The following is a 23786-nucleotide window of genomic DNA, read 5'->3' as shown; positions in this document are numbered from 1 at the left end:
CTGACACAAGGGGCTGCGTGACCAGCTGGTGTGCTCCCTCCCAGCCATCTGGAGCCATCCCAACCCCTCTCTGCCTGCTTTGAATGTCCCCTCAAGACCTGGGAAGGAAAAAATAACATCACCTCCCTTGAAAAAAACTGCACCAAAGGAATCTCTGTCCACCTAAACCATACTGCTCACTAAAAGACAGGAATGAGGAACTTTATCTTGGAGAAGGAAAGAATGGGAGAAATTAGTCCTGTAGTCAGGGCAGGACTCTCGGAGAGCGCAAGGGCTTGACTCCATTCGCTGCCTGGTGGTCTCTAAGACGAGCAATATAATCTATGAAGGTGCAGGGATAAACTGTGATTTTACCTAAAAAAAAAAATGAGAAATTAAGCTTTACAAATATCCCCCCTCCAGGCTGACCCCGGGCCCCTCCTAGTCAGCCAGCCGGCCACATCAGCTCAGCTCTGAGAAGAAAGCCCATGGTTGGGCCTGGCAGAGAGGGGCAGGCGGTGGTCACTGCAGGTCTGTCCCCGGGCGCTGCCATGGAGAAGAGGACACACTGGTTATATTAACTCTGTTCATATTCACCAAAATTAATGCCTGCAAGTGGACAGGCGCTGACACTATGGCAGGGAAACTGTAGTTCCGGACTAGCGTGTGAACCCGGGGCCATGTTAAGAAGTGGCCAAGCTGTTCTGCTCACGTCCCCGGTGTGTCAGCCACTTTCATCAGTTTTGTTTTACCTTGTAATAAAAGTTAGCAAGGAGTTGGCAAAATCTATTAAAAATTACCAAGAAGATAATTTGAAGTACAATGAAATTTGCCCTAAGTGTATATTATGCTGGCAGGTAGCACCTGCATGAAATTTATACATAAAGAGTGTGTGTGTGTGTGTGTGTGTCTGTGTGTGCGCGCGCATGCCATGGATCAGTAGGACTTGATGGCGTTTTCTAACCTGAATATCAAAGTCTGGGAACTACCAGCAGGACCCATCTGACCAGGGAGTATAGCGGGTCAAGAAATGAGAAAAACGGGAAAACAAAATAAATTTATTTGTCCTCCTCCACAGAACATTTTCCCTGAAGGAGAGTGTCCCAGGCACCTGGCCCAGCTTCCACAATGGAATGGATAGGCCCCTTCCCTCCTTTTACTCCCTAATTGGCCCAGAGCTTTTGAACAGACCCCTCAAACCAAGCAGAGGAAGCCATGGTGTGCCTTCCACCACTGGAGGGTTACATTTGAAATTGGTGTCCCAATTTTAAAACGTCCCAGCTGCCATAGGAGAGGCTCTTGGGAGTGGCCTCCAGCTCTTGAGAAGGGCCCACAGAGGCCACTGCCCCATCACGGGCGGCACGCTGGGCCCGTGAGGAGGAAGGGCCTCGCTGCCTCCAGGATGTCCAGTTTGGGGTCCAGTGAGCGGCCAAGCCCCTCCAACACCATGATGGCAAACACAATGGAGGCAAAGTTGCTCTCAAGCTTTACCTGGAACAGAAAAACAGAACAGTTCATCTCAGAACCTGCTGATACAGGGATGTGTGTTCTGGATAATCACCTTGCTGTCCACTCTCAGCCTCCCTCAGACCTGCCCACGGGATGTTTACCATCTACCTGACATTCTCTTCTCTACCGCATCATCTCCCCAACCATCTCACCTACTCGCCCAGCCTCCCATCTACTGGACACACTAAGGAAAAATCTAGGGGTGCGGAATATACTTTTCTAGGTTTGTGTCCGTGTGTGTATGAATGAATGACCAAATAAATCTTTCACACACGTCCCAGAAACTATACATTTAAATACAGGTAATTCTTCAAAACCTACGGTAACCTTTATGTACGTATGTATTTATTTATTTATTTTAGAGACAGGGTCTCACTCTGTCACCTAGGCTGGAGTGCAATGGCAAGATCATAGCTCACTGCAGCCTTGAGCTCCTGGACTTCAGGGATCCTTCTGCCTCAGCCTCCTGAGACTGGGACTCTTTTTTGTAAACAGAGGGTCTTGCAATGTTGACGAGGCTGATCTCGAACTCCTGGCCCCAAGCAATCCTCCCACGTTGGCCACCTCAAGTGCTGGGATTACAGGAGGAGCCACGTCAGCTGGTCTACAATAGCCTTTTTAAGAGACAACACACAGGCCGGGCATGGTGGCTCACTCCTGTAATCCCAGCACTTTGGGAGACCGAGGCGGGTGGATCACGAGGTCAGGAGATCGAGACCATCCTGGCTGACACTGTGAAACCCTGTCTCTACTAAAAATACAAAAAAATCAGCCGGGCGTGGTGGCGGGCGCCTGTGGTCTCAGCTACTCAGGAGGCTGAGGCAGGAGAATGGCCTGAACCCGGGAGGCGGAGCTTCCAGTGAGCCGGGATGGCTCCACTGCACGCCAGCCTGGGCAACAGAGTGAAATCCATCTCAAAAAAATAAAAAAAATAAGAGACAACACACAATTGACTGCTCGAACAGGGTACAGCTGTCCCTTCTGAGCCAGATTAGTAGTAACAGCAATTGACATGGATTATTCAACTATTCTTCAAAAGTATCATCATTATCCCTATTCTATAGAGAAAGAAGCTGTGGCTCAGAGAGGTTCAATGACTTGCTCAAGGCCACTAAGTGAGAAGAAATAGAGCCAGATGTGAACCTAGAAGAACAGGAATCTGCTTTCTAAGTGGACAGAAGGTCAAGAACTGGAAGGTTGAATCATGGGAAATATTCTTTGTTAGAAATTAAAGAGTATTTGTCTCTGTTAAGGGCTGGAAGGTTGTTGGGCTCAGGCGGATCCAGAAGCAGCAGCATGCTCCCAGGAGCAGCTTGTGGAGTTCCAGCCTGGCAGACTGGCCACACAGGCTCTGGTCTGAGTGGGAACCCAGGGCTCCAACACCTCTGGGAATGCTTTCATTCTGAAGCTGGGTGGGGGGTTCTTAGTGTGGATTAGATTCCTTTATCTCTATGTTACTGTCAAATACTTTATTTAAAAAAATTAAGTGCTACCTGAGTAGATATTTCTTCTAAGAAATACAAATGGCCAACTGGCACATGAAAAGATGTTCAACATCATGAATCAGTAGAGAAATGCAATCAAAACCACAATGAGACATCACCTCACACCCATTAGGATGGCCACTAAAAACAAAACAGAAAAAGTGTTGGTGAGGATGAGAGAAACGACCCCTTGTGTACTGTTGGTGGGCATATAAAATGGTACAGTTCCTATGGAAGTTCCTCAAAAACTAAAAACATACCATATGATCCAGAAAACCTACTTTGGGACATATGTTTAAAAACTGGAAAGCCAGAACACAATTTATAGACCTTACTGGCTACATTAAATGTTTTTAAAACTTTTCTAAAATTTGAAAGTAGGATCTTGAAAAGATATTTACACATATTCACTGCAGCATTATTCACTATAACCAAGAAGTGGAAGCAACCCACGTGAACATCAACAGCATCAACAGAATAACAGGCCAGGCACCATGGCTCATGCCTGTAATCCCAGCACTTCGGGAGGCCAAGGCGGGTGGATCACTTGAGGTCAGGAGTTCGAGACCAGCCTGGCCAACATGACGAAACCCCATCTCTACTAAAAATACAAAAATTAGCTGGGCATGGTGGCACTTGCCTGTAATCCCAGTTACTTGGGAGGCTGAGGCACGAGAATCGCTTGAACCCAGGAAGCAGAGGTTGCAATGAGCTAAGCTTGCACCACTGCACTCCAGCCTTGGTGACACAGTGAGACCCTGTCTCAAAAGGAAATCCTGTCACATGTTACAACATGGATGAAACCTGGGGACATTATATTGAGTAAAACAAGCCAATCACAAAAGGACAGTATACTTTATAATTCCACTTATATGAAATATCTAGAGTAGCCAAAATCATGGAAACGTAAAACAGCATGGTGGTTCCCAGGGCTGGGTGGAGAGGGGAATGGGGAGCTGGTCAATGGCTCTAGAGTTTCAGCTCTGCAAGATGAGAAAGACCTAGAGATCTGTTGCACAGTGCTACACTATGCATCTGGAGAGGGTTGGGGGGTTAAATTTTATGTGTTTTTCATCACAATGAAAAATTTGTAAATGTTTTCAAACTTAAGTGCCTAGTGAAGTGCTTGGAGTGCAGTAGCTGCCCTAGGCCCTCTGTCTCCTCTTCCATCCTGGGAACAGCAGCAGCAGCAGCAAACGCTCAAGGCCCCTCACCCACCGTGCGGGAAACTGTGGGGAGCAGATGTTCAGAGTGAGCCACGGAGGCGGGGGGACCCAGCAGCAGGCGGGGGCTTGGCCCACGTGGCCACAGGTGAGCTGCTCGGCCTCTCGGCTTTGGTGCCTGCCTCTTGGAACACTGAGGGGATAAATTGGTTACTAATAGATGTCATATAGTTAAGTAATGCAATGGAAAAGGCCATCTTCCGACGAGGTCCTCCCTTCTCCACCTTCAACACTGCTTGCCCCTGGCCAGCAGCCTTAGTTTAAAGAGTGCCAGAGACTAGGCTCCATGACAAGGTGACAGAGCCGGGGCACAGGCTAAGATGAACCATGAGGCCAGCTCCCTCTAATGGACTACAGCAGCCAGGCAGGGGCCACAACAGTCCCTCTAGGGCCTCTGAAAGCACCAGGACACGAGGCATGACCCTCTCGAGCGGCCTCTGGACCCCAGGACTTCATTCCACCAGGAAAGAGCTAAGCATGACTTCCATTAACACAAGCATCATGAATGTGAACCAAGGAGGGACAGACATGAAAAGCCAGAGGTAGGCTGTTTCTACATTTTTAAATACACTTTCCTACATTTAAATGTCACAGATACTTAGACTGCACTGACTTGACAGATACACAGACTAACAGCTACGAAGCACTTGTTGCAAATGGCTTGTTACTAAAAATGCTTTCAAAATATATAATAGGCTGGGCACAGTGGCTCACGCCTGTAATCCTAGCACTTTGGGAGGCCGAGAAGGGTGGATCACCTGAGGTCAGGAGTTCGAGATCAGCCTGGCCAACATGGTGAAATCCCGTCCCTACTAAAAATACAAAAATTAGCCAGGCGTGGTGGTGGGTGCCTGTAATCCCAGCTATTCAGGAGACTGAGGCATGAGAATCACTGGAACCCAGAAGGCAGAGGCTGCAGTCAGCAGAGATCGCGCCACTGCACTCCACCCTGGGCGACAGAGTGAGACTCCGTCTCAAAAAAAAAAAAAAACAACAACAACAAAAAACAAAAACCATATAATAGAAGCGCCTCCCACCACCCTGTGTCCTGCCATTCCGCCCTGCCCTGTCCCACCTTCCCCAGAGACCTCCCCTCTGAATGGCCCTCACCTTGTGAGTCATCAGCAACTTAAAGACGCTGGAGAGAAGGCTGGACACATGAAGCTGGAAAAACAAAATAAAGGCTAATGCAGACCACAGAGCCTTCCAGAACCGCTCATTTCCCACCACCCCCACACTCTCAGCCCCGGCATCCCACTCCACTCCCCTGCCAGGGCACACATACACCAGTCAGCACAAAAGGGACCATCTGACAAACTCGGAAAGGACTCCTCCAGCACAAGTCCAACTCCCACCTCAAGACTCGGTCACAGAGGCCTTTGGAGGACAAGCCTTTGAGCCCCACCCACCCCATCCCTGAAGCAACCACAAAAATCACACCTGCCTATAATCCCAGCACTTTGGGAGGCCAAGGCGGGCGGATCACTTGAGGTCAGGAGTTCGAGACCAGCCTGGCCAACATGGTGAAACCCCATCTCTACTAAAAATATAAAAATTAGCCGGGCGTTGGTGGCGGGTGCCTGTAATCCCAGCTACTGGGGAGGCTGAGGCAGGAGAGTTCTCTTGAATCCGGGAGGTGGAAGTTGCAGTGAGCCGAGACAGCATCACTACACTCCAACCTGGGTGACACAGCAAGACTCCATCTCAAAAAAATTTAAAAAAAAAATCACACCTGGACAGACTATCAGCAGGGCCAGCGTGCCAGTGGCCACTCCTTGTCTGACCCATTCCTGCTAATGTGGCCATGAACTTGGGGATAAAACAGTCACATTTGCTAGAACTGTGTGTAAAATACAAAGCAGGCTCTGGCTTGGGTTTAAATAAGGCCATGCACATTGGGCACATCATTTGGCTGCTTGGAGACCACAGTCCTCCCTCCCTGTATGCTTGGCTGTCCCCAAATGAACGGCAACCCCTGGATGAGGAAGGAGCTGCAGCCTCCTGAGTGGCCCTGCACAAGGAGGCCCCCTTGAGCACCAGGGACTTCACCGGGCCTCCTCATGCCTGGAAGATGTGGGGTGGTTCTTTTTCTGCTTTAAAACTCACACCTCTCATAAAGAGGTCTCCCTTAGACCCAGGATCTGCTCTGCCCCAGGCCAGGTATGGACACCCTGGCCCCTGTTCCGCAAGTGACCTGCCCACCTTCTCCAGGGTGATGGTGTTCTTCCTGGCCTGGGTCACCAGCGTGGCCATCTCGGTTTTGAACCCCTCCACGTCCCTGCACTCGCTGGCCCGGGCATGATGCAGGATCAGCTCAGCCACTCTCTGGCCCTGGAAGATGCAACAGAAAAGGGACTTGGAGTGGAGCGAGCATGAACCTGGATGCGATGCCCAAGCGTCTTTCTCATCTCAGCAGCTCCACCCTGACTTTTCTGGCATCTTGCTTTTTTGGCTCTTCCTCCTCGGGCTGTGACCTTTTCCCTTTGCCCATACCTATAGGGAGGAATGCCCCCACCCCTGCTGCACTGCACCTCAGTGCTTAACCTTGGCCCAGGGGACACTTTCAAACCAGCTTCAGGCCCCAGCTTTGGGTTTGCCCTCTCAGAGGCAGGGACTGCCCTGCATTTTGCTGTTTAAAAAAAAAAAATTTTTTTTTAAAAAGGGCCAGATGCAGTGGCTCACACATGTAATCTCAGAATTTTAGGAGGCTGAGGCAAGTGGATCACCTGAGGTCAGGAGTTTAAGACCAGCCTGACCAACATAGTGAAATCCCATCTCTATTAAAAATACAAAAATTAGTTGGGCGTGGTGGTGGGTACCTGTAATCCCAGCTACCTGGGAGGCTGAGGCAGGAGAATCACTTGAACCCGGGAGGTAGAGGTTGCAGTGAGCTGAGATCGTGCCACTGCACTCCAGCCCAGGCAACAGAGTGAGACTCCATCTCAAAAAAAATAATTAATTAATTAATTTTTAAAAAGTTATCTTTTTCCCATGGTTTTTCTTGCTGGAGAATTCTTTGCCAACCACAGGGTCTCCTCACAGTCACCCACGACGTAGTGCTTTCACTTGACTCTACAGAGGCCTTGCCAAATGCCTTTTCTCTAAATAATCATTCTCAACCACTGCAGCCCCTCAGAATCACAGGGGAGGCTGCAAAAACTACTCATGTCCCCACATCAGACATGCCAGCATGCTGTGCCCCACTTAGAGGCTGTGTTCTCTATGCTGTCACATCTCACCAGCCTGCCACCTTGTAGCAGGTAGCACACACCAGGGGCAGCCATTATCTGGTCAAGAAGCCAGCGTTCCTGGTGACCAGCTGGATGTTTGCTGGAGAAGGACCAGAAACTACTAACATGAAACAGCACTTGTTTCTTCCCACAGTCCCAAACCATCTACCACTCAGAACTGGCCTGATTCGCACCCAACACCTGCTAACAGAAAGCCCCGTAAGGGCAGCCTTGCCTCCTGTCCTCCTGCCTCCCTCCACTCGTTTCTGGCACGCTGGCAAGTGTGAGCATTGACAAGAATGACCGGGCTAAGGAGACCTGTCCTGTGTCAAGACAGAGACATTCTGGCTGGGCGCAGTGGCTCACACCTGTAATCCCAGCACTTTGGGAGGCTGAGGCAGGCGGATCACCTGAGGTCAGAAGTTTGAGATCAGCCTGGCCAACATGGTGAAACCCCATCTCTACTAAAAATACAAAAAGTGGCCAGGCATGGTGGCATGTGCCTGTAATCCCTGCTACTCAGGAGGCGTGGCAGGAGAATTGTTTGAATCCAGGAGGTGAATGTTGCAGTGAGCTGAGATCACACCAAGGCACTCCAGCCTGGGTGACAGAGCAAGACTCGGTCTCAAAAAAAAAAAAAAAAAGACAGAGACAGAGGCATTCCCCAGAGTATAAAAGATTCACCCCCTGCCCAGTCTGTAGTCCTAGCTACTCAGGAGGCTGAGATGGGAGGATGGCTTCAGGCCAAGGCAGCCTGCGCAATATAGCAAGACCCCATCTCCATTAATTTTTTTGAAACTTTAAAAAAAAAAAAAAAAAAACAAGATCTCACTCTGTCACCCAGGCTGCCGTAGAGCAGTGCAATCCTAGCTCACCACAGCCTCAAACTCCTGAGCTCAAGTGATTCTCCCACCTCAGCCTCCCAAGTAGCTGGGACCACAGGTGCACACCACCAAGCCTGGCTTTTTTTTTTCTTTTTTTTGAAATGGAGTCTTGCTCTTTCATCCAGGCTGGAGTGAAGTGGCACAATCTCAGCTCACTGCTACCTATGCCCCCCGGGTTCAAGCAATTCTCCTGCCTCAGCCTCCCAAGTAACTGGGATCACAGGTACACACCACCATGCCTGGCTAATTTTATATTTTTAGTAGAGACGGGATTTCACCATGTTGGCCAGGCTGGTCTCGAACTCCTGGCCTCAGGTGATCCACCTGCCTTGGCCTCCCAAAGTACTGAGATTACAGGTATGAGCCACTATGCCTGGCCTATTTTCTTATTTTTTATAGAGACAGGGTCTCACTATGTTTCTCAGGCTGGCCTTGAACTCCTGGGCTCAAGCAATCCTCCCCGCTTAGGCTTCCAAAGTGCTGGGATTACAGGTCTGAGCCACCATGCTTCACCAACTCTTTTAATTAAAAAAAATTCACCCCAACTTCTGTGGTCCCAGTGCGTCTCACCTGCCCCATCACCACAGCCATGAAAACTGCCCGGAAATTCTTCAGGTCAGGGGCCTGCAGCTCCGCCACAATGCCAGCATCCAGCAGCACCAGTCGCAGCGGGCACAGGGAAGATGGCACGGCCACCACCATAGTGTCACAGATGTCCGCCTGCTGCAGCTGCGCGTCCTGACTCGAGGACAGGTCGTCGGCACCCTGAACCAGGATGTTTCCAGGGTGAAGGTCTGCATGAACAAAGTTATCCACAAATATCTGGAAGGAGATCACAATGCTCATGAGTGAGTCACCCCTACAGCACCACCAACCTACAGAGAAAGAAAGTTGCCAGGTGACAATAAGCTCCCAGCAATCTATCACAGGCGCAAAGAGGTGCATGTCCTATAGACCCTTCTTGTTTAGATGTCAACTCAGAATTTGTACAAGGACGAGCTAAGTTAAAGTTTTCAAGAGAAAAATTATTTTCAAAGTAGAAAGCATTTTTAAAAGATTATAAAGGGGCCGGTCTCAGTGGCTTTACACCTATAATCCCAGCACTTTGGGAGGCCAACAAAGGAGGGTCACTTGAGCCCAGGAGTTCAAGGTTACACAGAGCTATGATCATGCCACTGTACTCCACCCTGGGTGACACAGCAGGACCCTGTCTTGTAAAAATAAATAAATAAGGCCAGGTGTGGTGGCTTACGCCTGTAATCCAACACTTTGGGAGGCTGAGGCGGGCGGATCACTTGAGCTCAGGAGTTAAAGGCCAGCCTGGCCAATAAGGTGAAACCTCGTCTCTACCAAAAATACAAAAATTAGCTGGACACCGGTGGCACATGCCTGTAATCCCAGCTACTCGGGAGGCTGAGGCAGGAGAATGGCTTGAACCTGGGAGGCAGAGGTTGGAGTGAGCCGAGATCGTGCCACTGCACTCCAGTCTGGGCAACAGAGCGAGACTCCATCTCAAAAAAAATATAACAAAAATAAATAAATAAATAAAATAAAAAGTCTAAGGCCAAACTGCATTTGAAATGCCTTATTTTTACTTTATGATTTGAATCATTAATATTCTAACTAAAATAATTAGCTATTTATTAAAGATTTTCCCCAAACCTCTATGTTCTTAAAACTCATAGAACTGCATTTCTTTAAAAACAGCTCATAAATCAGACTTTCCCTCCATTACTTCAACCTGTCCACATCAGTGAGGTGTGAGAGCGAGTGCCACTAGCAGCCACATGCACACAGAGCCCTTCTGTGGAGGAGGACACAGTTCTCAGGACATACTGGTATGCAGAATTGGAGGAGCAGGAAGGACACGGCTTTGAACCTGCTAAGCTGGGCAGCAACCCCCAGGGATTGTGTTGGATTCAGGCATGGCTTGTGGAACAGGAATCAGCCTCCAATAACTAGTCATCTCAGAGGTCAGGGAAACCCCAGCAATCCTTCCACGGGGGATGAGAGGAGAGACCAAGGCAGGAGCAGAGCAGCTGCTGGTGGACAGGCTCTCAGGGACTGCTTCCAGCTGACACGGGGCCCCAAGCACCGTAGATCCCCTCCTCCCTGTAGATCCAGGCCATAGACCCCATCCCTCATGGTGGCAGACCATGAAGGGACTGTCCTAGTCCAGATTGTGGCTTTGGTAGGGATAAGGGAAGCTGCTACCCGTGTGAAAATCCTGGGACCTGGGGGGCTGGGACCTGCACATCTGCAGGACATGGTCACCAAAGGCTGGGCTGAGCCCCCAGCGAAGCTGGTGCCTTCTAAGTAGGTCACTAATCTTGGCCCTGGTATACATTTTTTTTTTTTTTTTCTGAGACTGAGTCTCACTCTGTTGCCCAGGCTAGAGTACAATGGTGCGATCTTGGCTCACTGCAACCTCCACCTCTTGGGTTCAAGCGATTCTCCTGCCTCAGCCTCCCAAGTAGCTGGGACTACAGGTGTGTACCACCACACCTGGCTAATTTTTTGTGTTTTTAGTAGAGATGGGGTTTCACCACGTTGGCCAGGCTGGTCTCAGACTCCTGACCTCAGGTGATCTGCCCACCTCAGCCTCCCAAAGTGCTAGGATTACAGGAGTGAGCCACCATGCCTGGCCTAGTATACTTTTAAAAATTCACTGAGCATAATTTAAGATCTATGCACTTTATTGAATGTTGCTATAATTCAGTTGTTTTAAGTTTCTGAATCTTCTGGAACCTTATCCTCAGCTCCGCCCAGGGTCTCATGCCCCGATCCTGACCCCAAAACTGGAGGCCCCTCATCCTCTCTCCACTCCTGGTGCTGCTTCTCCCCTGGCTACATCCCTCTTGTGCCCCTTGGAGCCCTGTTCCTGTGGACAAAGTCCTCTTGCCACCGAGTTCTGACTGCAACTACTGAATTGAAACCTAGGTGTGCCTCAACAATCCTGCTTCTCCAGGAGCCAGAGGGGTGGGAGCTGCTGACTCCCCATCCCACAGGCCCTGGGATGGAGTGGAGTTGGGGTTGGAGTGGAGTCACCTGAGCCCACCCCCGCAACGGCTCTCAGCCTTCCGCATGTGCGTGCGTGCTGTCAGCCTGCAGGACTCCACCTGCTCTGAGCACCCTTGCTGCGGGGACGCCAAACGTGCCTCCACCAACAGCTCCATCTCTGACTCCTAGATTCATTCTCCAGCTCTCACCACATGCCTGGGTCCTCCCTACCATGATTCTTTGCCTCTGAGACCTGGGTATTCTTCTTCCCTATCCCCCTCGACCCCATCGCCCATTCCTGTCATCCATCCCTTCAACCACTGTCCTCTGTCCCAACCACCAGAAAGACCAGACCCCCGACAATCTAGGATCTTCTTCCTTTGCTCCTGCATGGGGGCTGCTAACAATGCTGGGTCACGATTACTACCAACAAAGGCAGCCATAACTAGCGTGGCTTAGGACTCACTGCGGCTTCTTAGGAATTTCCACTCCTCTAACCATCATGGCGACCCTATGAGGAAGGCACTTCTTATCCTCTTTTGGAAGATAAGAAGCCTGAGGCAAAGATTAAGCAACTTGCCCCAGACACTCCTCTCTGCCCTGAGCTAGTAAGCTGGAAGCTGAGATTTGAACTCAAAACAAATCCTGCTCTGGGCTCCTAACCCCCAGGCTACACTGCAGATAGGCAAAATATCCCTCTGCCTCTCCAACACCAACACAGCTTGCCCCTCCTGACAACCATCCACATTTTCCAAGTAGCTCTTTCTAGTCCCAGGGCAGCAATTTCAAACCTCTCTGTTCTCTTTAAACCTCCTCTCCCAGGGCCCTCTGCATCCTACTCCCAGCAGAGAACAATGGCCCCTTAGTTCACAAGGAAATAGAAGGTTTCCCATGGAAGCACCATCAAATCCTTTCCCTGTGCCTGTAAGTTTCTCCATCCCTCCAGCCCAGGGTTTGTCAGTCTATTGCTGGGGGTGGGGACGGCCATCCCTGCACTCTGGGGTGGTAAGCTCCTGTTCTCTTCCCAACAGCTGCCAGTAGCACCCCCGACCCCCAACTACAACAACCAAGAATGTCTCCAGACATCGCCAGATGTCCCCTGGTAGACAAAACCACCCTGTTGTAAACCACGGCTCTGGCCTTTGTGAAACAAAGAATGCCCTCCTGATGCGGCCAGGCCCCTCCTCAGCTGGGGGGCCTTCAGAATGCTCGCTGGTAGATACAGGAAAGACAAAACCAACCAAAAGTTCTTAGGAGATGGAAACCCAGGTTCTTAGGAGGAAGAATACCCAGGCCTCAGAGGCAAAGAATCATGGTAGGGAGGACCCAGGCATGTGGTGAGAGCTGGAGAACTTGAACATGTTTAAATGTCCAAGAATCAAAATCCACCTTCTGACTCCCCTGCCTCTCATCTCACCCTCCCACTCCAACTCCACGGAGTGGACATGAGGTTGTGACATTAGGGCATTCCTCAGCATAAAAACCTCCTATGTCTCTTTATGTTTGTTTATTTGTTTTTTTAGATGGAGTCTCGCTCTGTCGCCAGGCTGGAGGGCAGTGCTGTGATCTTGGCTCACTGCAATCTCTGCCTTCTAGGTTCAAGCAATTCCCCTGCTTCAGCCTCCCAAGTAGCTGGGACTACAGGCGTGTACCACCACAACCAGCTAATTTTTTGTATTTTAGTAGAGACAGGGTTTCACCATGTTGGCCAGGATGGTCTTGATCTCCTGACCTCGTGATCCACCTGCCTCGGCCTCCCAAAGTGCTGGGATTACAGGCATGAGCCACTGCACCCGGCGTTTTTTTTTTTGTTTTTTTTTTTTTTGAGACAGAGTCTCACTGTGTCAGGTTGGAGTACAGTGGCATGATTTTGGCTCACTACAACCTCCATCTCCTGGGCTCAGGTGATCCCACCTCAGCCTCCCGGGTAGCTGGGACTGAAGGCATGCTGCCACCACACCTGGCCAATTTTTGTATTTTTTTTTGTAGTGACAGGGTTTCGCCATCTTCCTCAGGCTGGTCTCAAACCCCTGGGCTCAAGCAATCTCCCCGCCTCAGCCTCCTGAAGTGCTGGGATTACAGGCGTGAGCCACTGCACCCAGCCAAAACTCTCCTATGTTTTAATCTGGGCACTGTGATGCTTTTTAAAAATTCACTAAGCATCATTTAAGATCTAAGCACTTTATATTTAAATATTATTGGAATTCAATTTTTTAAAGTTAAGGGCAAAAATCTTCAAAATGAACTTATCTGCCCTTGGATTAAAGTCCGAACTCTTTCATAGATTTACTAGACCCTTTGTGATCAGGCCCCTCTCACCTCCTCAGCCTCAGCAATCACTGCTCCCTCCTTCAAACTCTCTTCCAAGCCATACTAAGTGCTTTCGTCTCTCCAAGAGCACCATGCAGTAGCTCACCCCAGGCTTCAGCAAAGGCTGTTCTCTCTGGACAATTCCCTGCCACCTGTCCTTATGCAGTGACACCTAGACCTTCACACTGTAGCTGAGATGGAGCCACTTCCTGAGTGAATCCCTGGGTTAGCACAGTCTCCTCCAAAATGACCCCTTGGCACCCCGTACCTATCCCTATAAATCATTTACTTAGTCATCGCCTGTCTTCCCAAGGAACAGTATGTCATGAGCATTGTAATTATGTGTGTTTTGCTCACTACTGTAACCCCAGCCCTTAATTCAGTGCCTGGCACCTAGCAGGTGCTCAATAAACATTTGCCGAACAAATAAGCGAAGCAGCATTTAAAATAAGATACTGTCTCAGCTGTTTGCTAAACTACAGGCAATGCTGGCAGAACTGGGTCATGGTCACCCTTCTTCCCACAGCACACAGAGCATGAGCCACTGACCAAGTACTTAAGAGGCCGGGCACGGTGGTTCATGCCTGTAATCCCAACAATTTGGGAGGCCAAGGTGGGAGGATCGCTTGAGCCCAGGAGTTCAAGGCTGCCCTGGACAACATAATAAGTCCCTACAAAACAATTTTTAAAATTAGCCAGGCTTGGTGGCTCATGTTTGTAGTCCCAGCTACTCAGCAGGCTGAGGAGTGAGGAGGCAGGATCACTTGAGCCCAAGAGGTTGAGGCTGTAGTGCATGGAGATTTTGCCACTGCACTCCAGCCTCGGCAACAGAGCGAGACCCTATCTTAAAAAAGGAAAAAAAAAGGCCGGGCGCAGTGGTTCACGCCTGTAATCCCAGCACTTTGGGAGGCCAAGGCGGGTGGATCATGAGGTCAGGAGATCGACACCATCCTGGCTAACACGATGAAACCCATCTCTACTTAAAAAAATACAAAAAATTAGCCGGGCATGGTGGCAGGCGCCTGTAGTCCCAGCTACTCGGGAGGCTGAGGCAGGAGAACGGCGTGAACCCGGGAAGCGGAGCTTGCAGTGAGCCGAGATCGCGCCACTGCACTCCAGCCTGGGTAACAGAGCAAGACTCCGTCTCAAAAAAAAAAAAAAGAGCTTCACAGACACGATGGCCATTTATGGTAGCCTCCACTCTTTCTAGACCAGACTTTCTCAACCTGGCGGCTTGCTGCTTGGCTCGCCTTCCCACCCAGATAGCCAGAGTCCCAGCCCACTCCCCATCTGCAAGCTGACCACATGCTGAGCCTGAGCCCGCTCCAGCCATGAGCTCACCATCTTCAGGAGCATGTTGATCCCCAGCCGTGCAATCTTCCTTTTCAAGTCCACGGGAATTCCTGCCTGCTGGTAACTGGACACAGGCACACTCTCCTTCAGAAAGACCAGGGAGAGAACAGCTTAGTCCCAGCCAGCCTGTGATGCTGGCTCCCCCTCCCACATAGCACCACAGCGCTGCCTTCTCACTGACTGGGAAGTAACCCAAAGAGTATTTCCTTTCCTAGAATCCATCTGTCATTCAGCCATGTGCAGTGGCTCACACCTGTAATCCCAGTACCTTGGGAGGATTGCTTGAGCTCAGGGGTTCAAGACCAGCCTGGACAACATGAGGGAGAACCACCTCAGCTCGGAAAGTCAAGGCTTCAGTGAGCTGAGATTGCGCCACTGCACTCTAGCCTGAGTGACAGAGACTCTGTCTCAAACAAAACAAAACAAAAATCTGTCATCCACACATTGATTTGAACTTATTTACATTCCCTTCTATAACAACTATCAGAAGGATGACAAGTCACGTAGGTTTATTGGAAAGGAAACCTATCAACTCTGCTACTGAAGATAAGAGATGTGATGTCCTGAAAAGATAGGGGTGGGCACCAGAGAGCTGGTTTCTGGGCAAGAATCAGCCAATAGGGGTCTGGGCAACATAAGGAGACCCCATCTCTACCAAAAAAAAAAAAAAAAAAAAAAATGAGCCGGGTGTGGTGGCTAACACCTGTAATCCTAGCACTTTGGGAAACAAAGGCAGGAGGATCGCTTGAACTTGGGAGTTTGAGACCAGCCTGGGCAACAGGGTGAAACCGAGGCTCTACAAAAAAAATACAAAAATTAGTCAGACATCAAGATCATGCCACTGTACCACAGCCTGGGCAACAGAGCAAGACCTTGTATCAAAAAAAAAAAAAAAAAAATTGTCAAAACAACCCATGGAGATAGATCTTATTATCCCTAATTAACAAATAAAAGAACCAAAGCTCAGAGAGGTTAAGCAACTTGCTCAAGTTCACACAGCTAGGAACACTGCATGGTTCATGTCATGTTCATGAGATTACCTGAATCTCACATCACCATCTGTAAAGAAGAGGCTGGGCTGGGTGCAGTGGCTCATGCCTGTAATCCCAGCACTTTGGGAGGCCAAGGCAGGCAGATCACTTGAGGTCAGGAGTTCCAGATCAGCCTGGCCAATACAGCAAAACTCCATCTCTACTAAAAAATACAAAAATTAGCTGGGTGTGGTGGCATGCGCCTGTAATCCCAGCTGCTTGGGAGGCTGAGGCACGAGAATCACTTGAACCTGGGAGGCGAAGGTGGCAGTGAGCTGAGATCATGCCACTGCACTCCAGCCTGGGCGACAGAGTGAGACTCTGTCTCAAAAAAAAAGAGAGAAGGCTGAACTAGAGTAGAGGATAGCTAGGGCAAGTGAGATGACACAAGGTTGTTCAGCACTTTCTCTGTGCCCAACTCCTCATTTTGCACTCAGTGTGTCATTTACTCCTGAGACAATCCTCTAAGGCAGGTCACCAGCTAATAAAACGGCAGAGCAGATTTTCAAATCTAGGGGGTCAGGCCACACCCAGTGCTGTCAGCTACCTCACTACAACACTGCCTCCCCCCGAGGCCAACACGTCCCAGCTCCTCACAGTTTTACAGACACAAATCCCATCCTCTCTCCAAACTGAAGGCCTTCTGTGGGCTGGAGACAGGCCCACTGTGAGTGGCAAGTGAAAGGTATGGCCAGGCAAAGCCACCACTCTTACTTCATACGTTTCCACCAAGACTTCCCTAGTGACAAAGGGGCGCAGAGGGGTGGGGAACTTGACAGCTTTCACATTCCGGAAGTTGACCTGGAAGTGTTCTAGATTCTGAGCTTCGTAACGCAGGTCGATCTACAGAGAAATGGACAGAAAGGATGAAGGCTAGTCTGGGCACAGGCACAGTGACATCTGCAATGCCAAGGAGCTGGCAAGTCATGAGATCCACCCCACCTTCCCCACCAGCTTGCCCCGCAGGACTTTCCCAGAAACTCAGGAGGCAACATCCGTGGGCTACAGCCTGCCCCTGTAATCCCAGATCTCTGTGTGAACTCCTGGAGGCTGCAGACAGCAGGTGCCCTGGTAGGCTTTGGGCTGCACTGCTTCTCCACCACTCTTGCCCTTGCCACCCGCCTGCCTCATACCAGCCCATGAGTCCCTTCCCCGTCTCCCTGGGGTCTGGCTTCTCCAGGCCCAGCCCCCAGCCCTCTCTTTCCATTAGGGCCAGCGTGCTGTGGGCGCTTCCACACAGGGCTGCCTCTCCATCTTGTGGCAGCTCTCCACCCACCGCATCGACACTGCCACTGCTACTCTCCCCAACCACCACTCACCAGACCCAAAGGACCAGTTCCAGGTTTATCATCAACCTCTGTGGGCATCCAGGGCTGGTGCCGCTGCTGACCCGGCTCTCCATGGTGGCTCTTCCCCTGGCACCTGCCCTTCACTCTCCTGGCACCCCTGCTGCCTCTCACTGTCCTGTCTTGGCCGGGTCTCCTGTGCCCCCAGGAGCTGATGTCCTTTCTCCTGACTGAAGTGAGCGTGTGTGCCCCCTTGACATCCACCAAGGCCTCAGCCGGCGCCTCCTCTGACAGCACCTTGATCCCCAGCCTCCAGAGTGATATATCCAATGACACCTGGATGTGGCCCGGTGGGAGCCCAGAGACCCTGAAGCTCTATGTCTAAACGGAATTTCCCTTCACCATCCCCATGCACTCAGTCACCTTTGAGTCCCCAGATCACGCCTTCTCTCTTCCCCTCCACGCACAGCAATGGCCCAGTGCCATCAAGTCTGCAGCCTCACCGCCCTCAGATCAGTCCCTGTCCCCCAATGCCACTCCCAAGGCGCATGCCCTCAGGTCCAGTCACCTGAGCACAAACAGAGGTGCCTCGAGTGTGCTCCTTGGCCCATCCTTCCTCTCCAATCCATCACCTGCATGGTGAAGTCTGCACTCCTTAGAATGGCACCCAGGTGGGTCATGATTTGGCCCCTACTTCTCTGTCCAGGTCCATCTCTCAGGCAGCTTCCCCTTCCTTTTACCACCCAAGACCTGGCCTCACCCAACTCCATAGAGTGCTCGACATCCCAGAGTGGCTAACACCCCCAGCTCTCCTCTGGCTTCTTTACTGCCTCTAATTGGAATGTTATTCCCCCACCTGGTCCAACTGCAAACACCAGTCACCTTTCAATACTCAGCTCAAGTCGAGGACACCAACCAAGTCCTCCTCTGAGCCCTGATGAACCATGCTGAGGTTCAGCCAGGCTCAGGTTCATTGCTTCCAGGGCCCCCCTCAGATACCAGATGGCTCAGTCCCTGACATAAAATTGCATAGTATTTGCATATAACCTATGCATATCCTCCCATATACTTTAAATCATCTCTAGATTATTTATAATACCTAATACAATCTAAACGCTCTGTAAATCATTGTTAAACTGCATTGTTAAGGGAATAATGCAAGAAAAAAAAGTCTGTACATGTTCAATACAGATGCAACTATCATAGACCTAACTACATTTTTTATTGAATACGGGGATATAGGACCCATGGACAGAGGGCTGACTGTCTTTCTTTTTTTTTTTTTTAGATGGAGTCTTGCCCTGTTGCCCAGCCTGGAGTGCAAAAGTGTGATCTTGGCTCACTGCAACCTCCGCCTCCTGGGTTCAAGCGATTCTCCTGCCTCAGCCTCTCGAGTAGCTGGGATTACAGGTGTGTGACAACACACCCAGCTAATTTTTGTATTTTTAGTAGAGACAGTGTTTCACCATGTTGGCCAGGCTGGTCTTGAACTCCTGACCTCAAGTGATCCACCTGACGCCGCCTCCCAAAGTGCTAGGACTACAGGTATGAGCCACGGCGCCTGGTCCTGACTGTCTTTCTTAAGGATAGGAAAGCTCACTTGTTTTCTTTGTTTACTAGCGTCTAACAGAGTTTTTTTGGTTTTTTTGTTTTTTTGTTTTTTCTTTTTTTTGAGGTGGGATCTCACTATGTCACCCAGGCTGGAGTGCGGTGGCGTGATCATGGTTCACTGTAAACTCCGCCTCTGTAAACTCCGCCTCCCAGATTCAAGCAATTCTCCCACCTCAGCCTCCTGAGTAGCTGGGACTACAGGCGAGCACCACCACGCCTGGGTAATTTTTTGTATTTTTAGTAGAGATGAGGTTTCACCATGTTGCTCAAACTGATCTCAAACTCCTAACCTCAAGCAATCCACCCACCTCAGCCTCCCAAAGTCCTGGGATTACAGGCATGAGCCACCGCACCCAGCCCTAACAGAGTTTTTAGTCACTGTTACATAAACTTATAAATGAATGGAGAGACACTCACACACTATACCCAGACCCACAACCCTAAGGTTTCCAGCCTAGGAATGTGATGGGACTACTGAGAGATGGAGACAGGCTTAGTAGCAAGAGCTGATTTTTAAGGCAAATGGGGTGTGATTCAGAGATGTGAGTTTGAAGTGATGGAACCACATGATGTCTGTCAGGCTTCTGCAAGGGGAACAGAAACTCAGATGAGTGGCAGGACTGAGAGGAATTAATGCAGAGATGGTTGTTGGAATCGATGCTATTTTCTCTGTTTTAATTTGCTTTTATTATCAAATTACATTGCTCTGTAGCTATGAATGCTTGTGTCCCCCCAAAATTCCTGTGTTGAAATGCTAAGCCCTAAGGTGATGGTATTAGAAGATGGGGCCTTTAGGAGGTGATTAGGTCATGAGAGCAGAGCCTGCATGAATGGATCAGCGCCTTTACACAAGAGACCCCTTACCTCTTCCACCATGTGATGACACAGAAGGTACCAATTATGAACCAGAAAGTGGGGCCTCACCAGACATCGAATCTGCCGATGCCTTGATCTGGAATTTTCAGCCTCCAGAACCTCGAGAAATACATTTCTGTTGTTTGTAAGCTACTTAGTTTATGGGATTCTGTCCGAACAGACTAAGAGACTTTCTAAACATTAGAATGAATCCCTAGGACTTAAAATCTTAAATCAGAGGCTCTAAGCAAATACTTGGCAGGTTGCTTCTGAAAACCTCCCAATTCCTGCACTACCCAACAAGGAGCCAACAGGTGCCTACATGGAGCCCCGACCACCCCAGTGTGTTTGCTAAGTCTGTATCCTTATACAAAGGTCCCAAGGGCCCTGAGCATGAAGGAGGTCCCTGTTGACTCAGTTTGCCCTGGAATCAAAGCAGAACAAAGGCACAGTATGTGATCTTGCTAATTATTTTCTCACTCTGGAGTCATTGATTATGGCAGAAATAATGCTAGATATTCTTCACCAGAAACATCTCCTTGGCACAAAGGAAGACTGTATTTCCCAAGCTCACAGTTACACTGGGCCCATGCAGTTACAGCTCTGATCAGTGAACGGGAAAGAAGTGTTGTTTGCCACTTCCAGGCCTGGCCACAAAATTTATTATGTGACCCTGCATGGCCTCTCCCTCCAGTCCACACTGACCCCAGATGACACATGTTGAAGGAGGCAGTGCCAAACTTGGGAAGAAATTGAGTCCCCTGAAACTAGGGAGTAGAGCTCCCTCTCTTGACTGGGCACAGTGGCTTAGGTCTGTCATCTCAGCACTTTGGAAGGCCAAGGAGGGAGAATGGCTTGAGCCCAGGAGTTCAAAATCATCCTGGACAACACGGCAAGACCCTGTCTGTATTTTTAAAATAATAAAATAAAGAGCTCCCTTTCTCTGCCTCAGTTCACCTGCGTAGAACTTTGTTTTTTGTTTTTATTTTTCTTTTGAGATGGAGTCTCGCTCTGTCGCCCAGGCTAGAGTGCAGTGGCATGATCTCATCTCACTGCAACCTCCATCTTTGGTTCAAGCAATTCTCATGCCTCAGCTTCCTGAGTAGCTGGGATTACAGGCATGCACCATCACGCCCAGATAATTTTTGTATTTTCAGTAGAGACAGGGTTACACCATGTTGGCCAGGCTGATCTCGAACTCCTGGCCTCAAGTGATCCACCCGCCTCAGCCTCCCAAAGTGCTAGGATTACACGCATGAGCCATCATGTCCAGCCAGAACTTTGATATAAGCAAAAAATTAATTTGTTGCATTAAGTCAATGAGATTTGGGTGTTCTTTATCAGCTAGTGTTACCAGCTCTAACACATCATATGAGCTATGACATACCAGAAAATTATTCATTCAACATTTACTAAGCAGCAGCTAATGGCAAGAACTATGTTAGGTGCTATTTACAGCTGAGGGGAGGAGAACTCACCTGTTGGACCATCAGCTTCTCAAATTCCTCCACAATCTCAGGCAAGCTAAGCCACTTGATGCCTGGCAAAAGTCCGAGGACTCGACTGCCAATCTTCATCAGCAGCAGGTCCATATGCACCTGAGCGAGCAGGCCAGGGTGCAACACCTGTCAGAAAGAAGAACCATGAGACAGGAGCAGAAACCCACTGGACACATTTTACCCAACCAGGGCTGGGTCCCACCATCCAAGCAAGAGCCAGGTAGCTTCTCATCAAAGGAAAGAGGATGTGGTCCCGACACCCAAGCAGTTAGTTCACTCCAGACTCTGTTCATTTTCCTCTATCAGACTATTCACACCGCCACTTCAAGCCAATAAATGAAACAGCTTGCATGAAATAAGCACTCAGATATTAGTCAGGCAAATAGAAATAAACGTGGGGGCGATTTGCATGGCGGGTGTTTCTGATCTGGGAAAGCTCAGTGGGTAGGTGAGCTGTGAGCTCTCAGAACACTTACTTTCACTGCCACGGGGATGAGGTGACCTGGCTCAGGTTGGTGGCCAGGGACTTGAGCCCGAGACACCCCTGCATTTGATCCAACCAGGTCAGCTTTAGGGAGGAGCAGCCTTTCTAGAAACGACTGGTCTGCGAGATTTTCTGGAGGTTTCCGGCCATTTCCAAGGTATCCAAAGAGCTCTCTCTGCCCCCCGACTGCCCCAGTATCTGCAAAGGGCAGCAGACAGGAGGCCCTGCCAAGTCTCTGGACGCTGTCAGTCTCCAGGAAGGCAGTGTTGGCGTATGCTTTGTACACCTGGGCCACGCAGCCTGAGCCCACAGGTTCCCGGTTCTCAAAAGAGAGGATGCTCCCCCAGTCATCCCCAAAAGCCTGCCGAAGGAAGCGCTCAGTGTGAGTCCACGGGTGGGGGGTCACTCGGACATGCAGCTTGGAAAACTGGGCACAGAAAGCCTCAGAAAACAGATCGCGCCGGGTGCTGGCCCACTGGCCCAGTTTGATGTAGGTTGGGCCTGAGGTCTCGGTGGCTTTCAGAAGCAGGTGGAGCCAGAGGGTGGAGACGCTGGGAGCCAGGTAGGTGAGGGGGTAGAGGAGAAGGAGGGGGAAGAATTTCACCAACAGAGCGCCGGCGCGAAGCCAGAGGCGGAGATGCAGGAAGACACTGCCCAGAGGTCCCGCTCGGGGGAGGCTCTCCGCGGACCCCGCGCCAGCCGCCCCGCTGCAGCGGACCCTTCGCCGACCCAGAACGTCAGGGGCCCCCTCACCCACGTCCCCGCACATGGAGACGACCTTGGGCAAAGTCCCCAGCAGAAGCCAGCAGAGCCTGGCATCGCGAGGGCACTCGGAGGGCCTCAGGAGGCTGAGTCCCTGTCTGAGCTCGAAGCACCTCAGGTGCGACAGGCAAACCCTGACGGAGACGCGCCAGGGCGCCACCATCCTCCCGAGGCCCGCGGCCCAGGCGGCCCGCCCTCCACTTCAGGGGCGCCCGCTCAGGCGAGGCTGCGGTGAAGCCGAAGCCCGGCCCGGCCCCCGCGGGCGGAGCTGCCCATCCGGGCCGGATCCGCGCCCCGCTCCCGCCCGCACCTCGCCGGGCCTCAGGCAGGAGGCCCGCGCCCCGCCCGACACCCGCAGCGCTGCGCCGCGCCGCGCCGCGCGGAAGGGGCTGTCAGATGGCACCAACTGCGGAATGGGAGGAGCCAGGGCCCACGCGAAGCCAGGCTCCGGGCGCGCGCGACCTGAGCGAGGGGGCCGCGCGGGCGGAGGCAGGGGCCGGGCAGCCGCAGGGTCACCGCGCGCCCGGGGGCCAGTGTGAGATCGCTGGGGTGGCGGGCACTAGCCCACGGCGCGGGCGCAGGCGGGGGCCGGGAGGGCGGGGCGGAGCGTGGAGGGCGGGCGGAGCGTCGGGGGCGGAGCGTCGGCGGCGGGCGGGGGTGCCGGTGCAGGGAACCCAGGCACCGAGGGCTGTGATGGAGCCCAGGGGCGCGGCAGATGGGTGGGACGGGTTCGGCCACTGGGTTGAAACCGCCGTTGCAAAATTATCACAGATAATGAAAGAGATCTGACCTAACCCACTCCACCTTGCTTCTGACCTCCAAGCTGTCCTTGTTCATTCCTGGGCGTTGGCTGAACTAACTTTGGAAGGAACTTAGTTTATACTTTATAGTTTAAAACAAAGACGATAACAGCCCTTTCTTAAAACAAACCTCCTTCTTGCCTGGGGAATAGGCTGTCTTTGTAGGACTGACAAATTAACCAAAAGATTAGAAAGTATGGTTTAGGAGTCAGGCAGCAAGGCTACAATATTCTGACCCTCCCTAAACTGCTAATAAGATCAGTGCTCAAGATATTTTGCAGACCCTGCACTTGATGGATCAACTGACACCTACCAGATGGATAAACCAGGTCATCTGATCTTAGGCCCCCACTCGGGAACTAACTCAGCACAAGAGGACAGCTTCAGTTCCCTAAGATTTCACCTCCGACCCAACCAATCAGCACTCTCGACTCACTGGCCTTCCCCCACGGACCAAGTTGTCCTTAAAAACTCTGCTCGGGGAGT

At 50.8% G+C, this 23786-nt stretch overlaps 1 protein-coding gene across 3 annotated transcripts; it reads right to left on the bottom strand.

Moving 5' to 3' along the window:
• Positions 1 to 1024: 1024 nt before the first annotated feature.
• Positions 1025 to 23066, bottom strand: ADCK2 (aarF domain containing kinase 2). 3 transcript variants are annotated; one of them, XM_054496828.2, is made up of 8 exons: positions 21731 to 23064; positions 21234 to 21380; positions 16718 to 16846; positions 14961 to 15056; positions 8880 to 9131; positions 6398 to 6526; positions 5306 to 5359; positions 1025 to 1470 (listed from the first exon to the last, which is right to left on the bottom strand). In XM_054496828.2, the coding sequence occupies exons 1-8, from the start codon at positions 22661 to 22663 to the stop codon at positions 1330 to 1332; spliced, it is 1881 nt and encodes a 626-aa protein (XP_054352803.1). In that variant the 5' UTR covers positions 22664 to 23064; the 3' UTR covers positions 1025 to 1329. The 3 variants fall into 3 exon arrangements, with proteins under 3 accessions (XP_054352803.1, XP_063523974.1, XP_063523972.1); XM_063667902.1 differs by lacking the exon at positions 1025 to 1470 and adding an exon at positions 2985 to 3113 and having other exon boundaries at positions 21731 to 23065; XM_063667904.1 differs by lacking the exon at positions 16718 to 16846 and having other exon boundaries at positions 21731 to 23066.
• Between the last annotated feature and the right edge of the window lie 720 nt (positions 23067 to 23786).

The sequence above is a fragment of the Pongo pygmaeus genome, chromosome 6 (assembly GCF_028885625.2).
Source record: "Pongo pygmaeus isolate AG05252 chromosome 6, NHGRI_mPonPyg2-v2.0_pri, whole genome shotgun sequence".
In the NCBI taxonomy this organism is placed as follows: Eukaryota; Metazoa; Chordata; class Mammalia; order Primates; family Hominidae; genus Pongo; species Pongo pygmaeus.
Note: the sequence above shows the minus strand (reverse complement) of the source record. Positions and strands in the feature narration are given on the sequence as shown.

Bases quoted from the DNA above. Each gene is read 5' to 3' on its own strand.
- ADCK2 (XM_054496828.2), bottom strand. From the start codon at position 22,663: ATGGTGGCGCCCTGGCGCGTCTCCGTCAGGGTTTGCCTGTCGCACCTG. The intron at 15,057-16,717 runs GTAAGAGTGGTG...GTCTTTCTGAAG, and splicing joins TCTTGGTGGAAACGTATGAA to GAGAGTGTGCCTGTGTCCAG. The intron at 9,132-14,960 runs GTGAGCTCATGG...ATCTCCTTCCAG, and splicing joins TCAACATGCTCCTGAAGATG to ATATTTGTGGATAACTTTGT.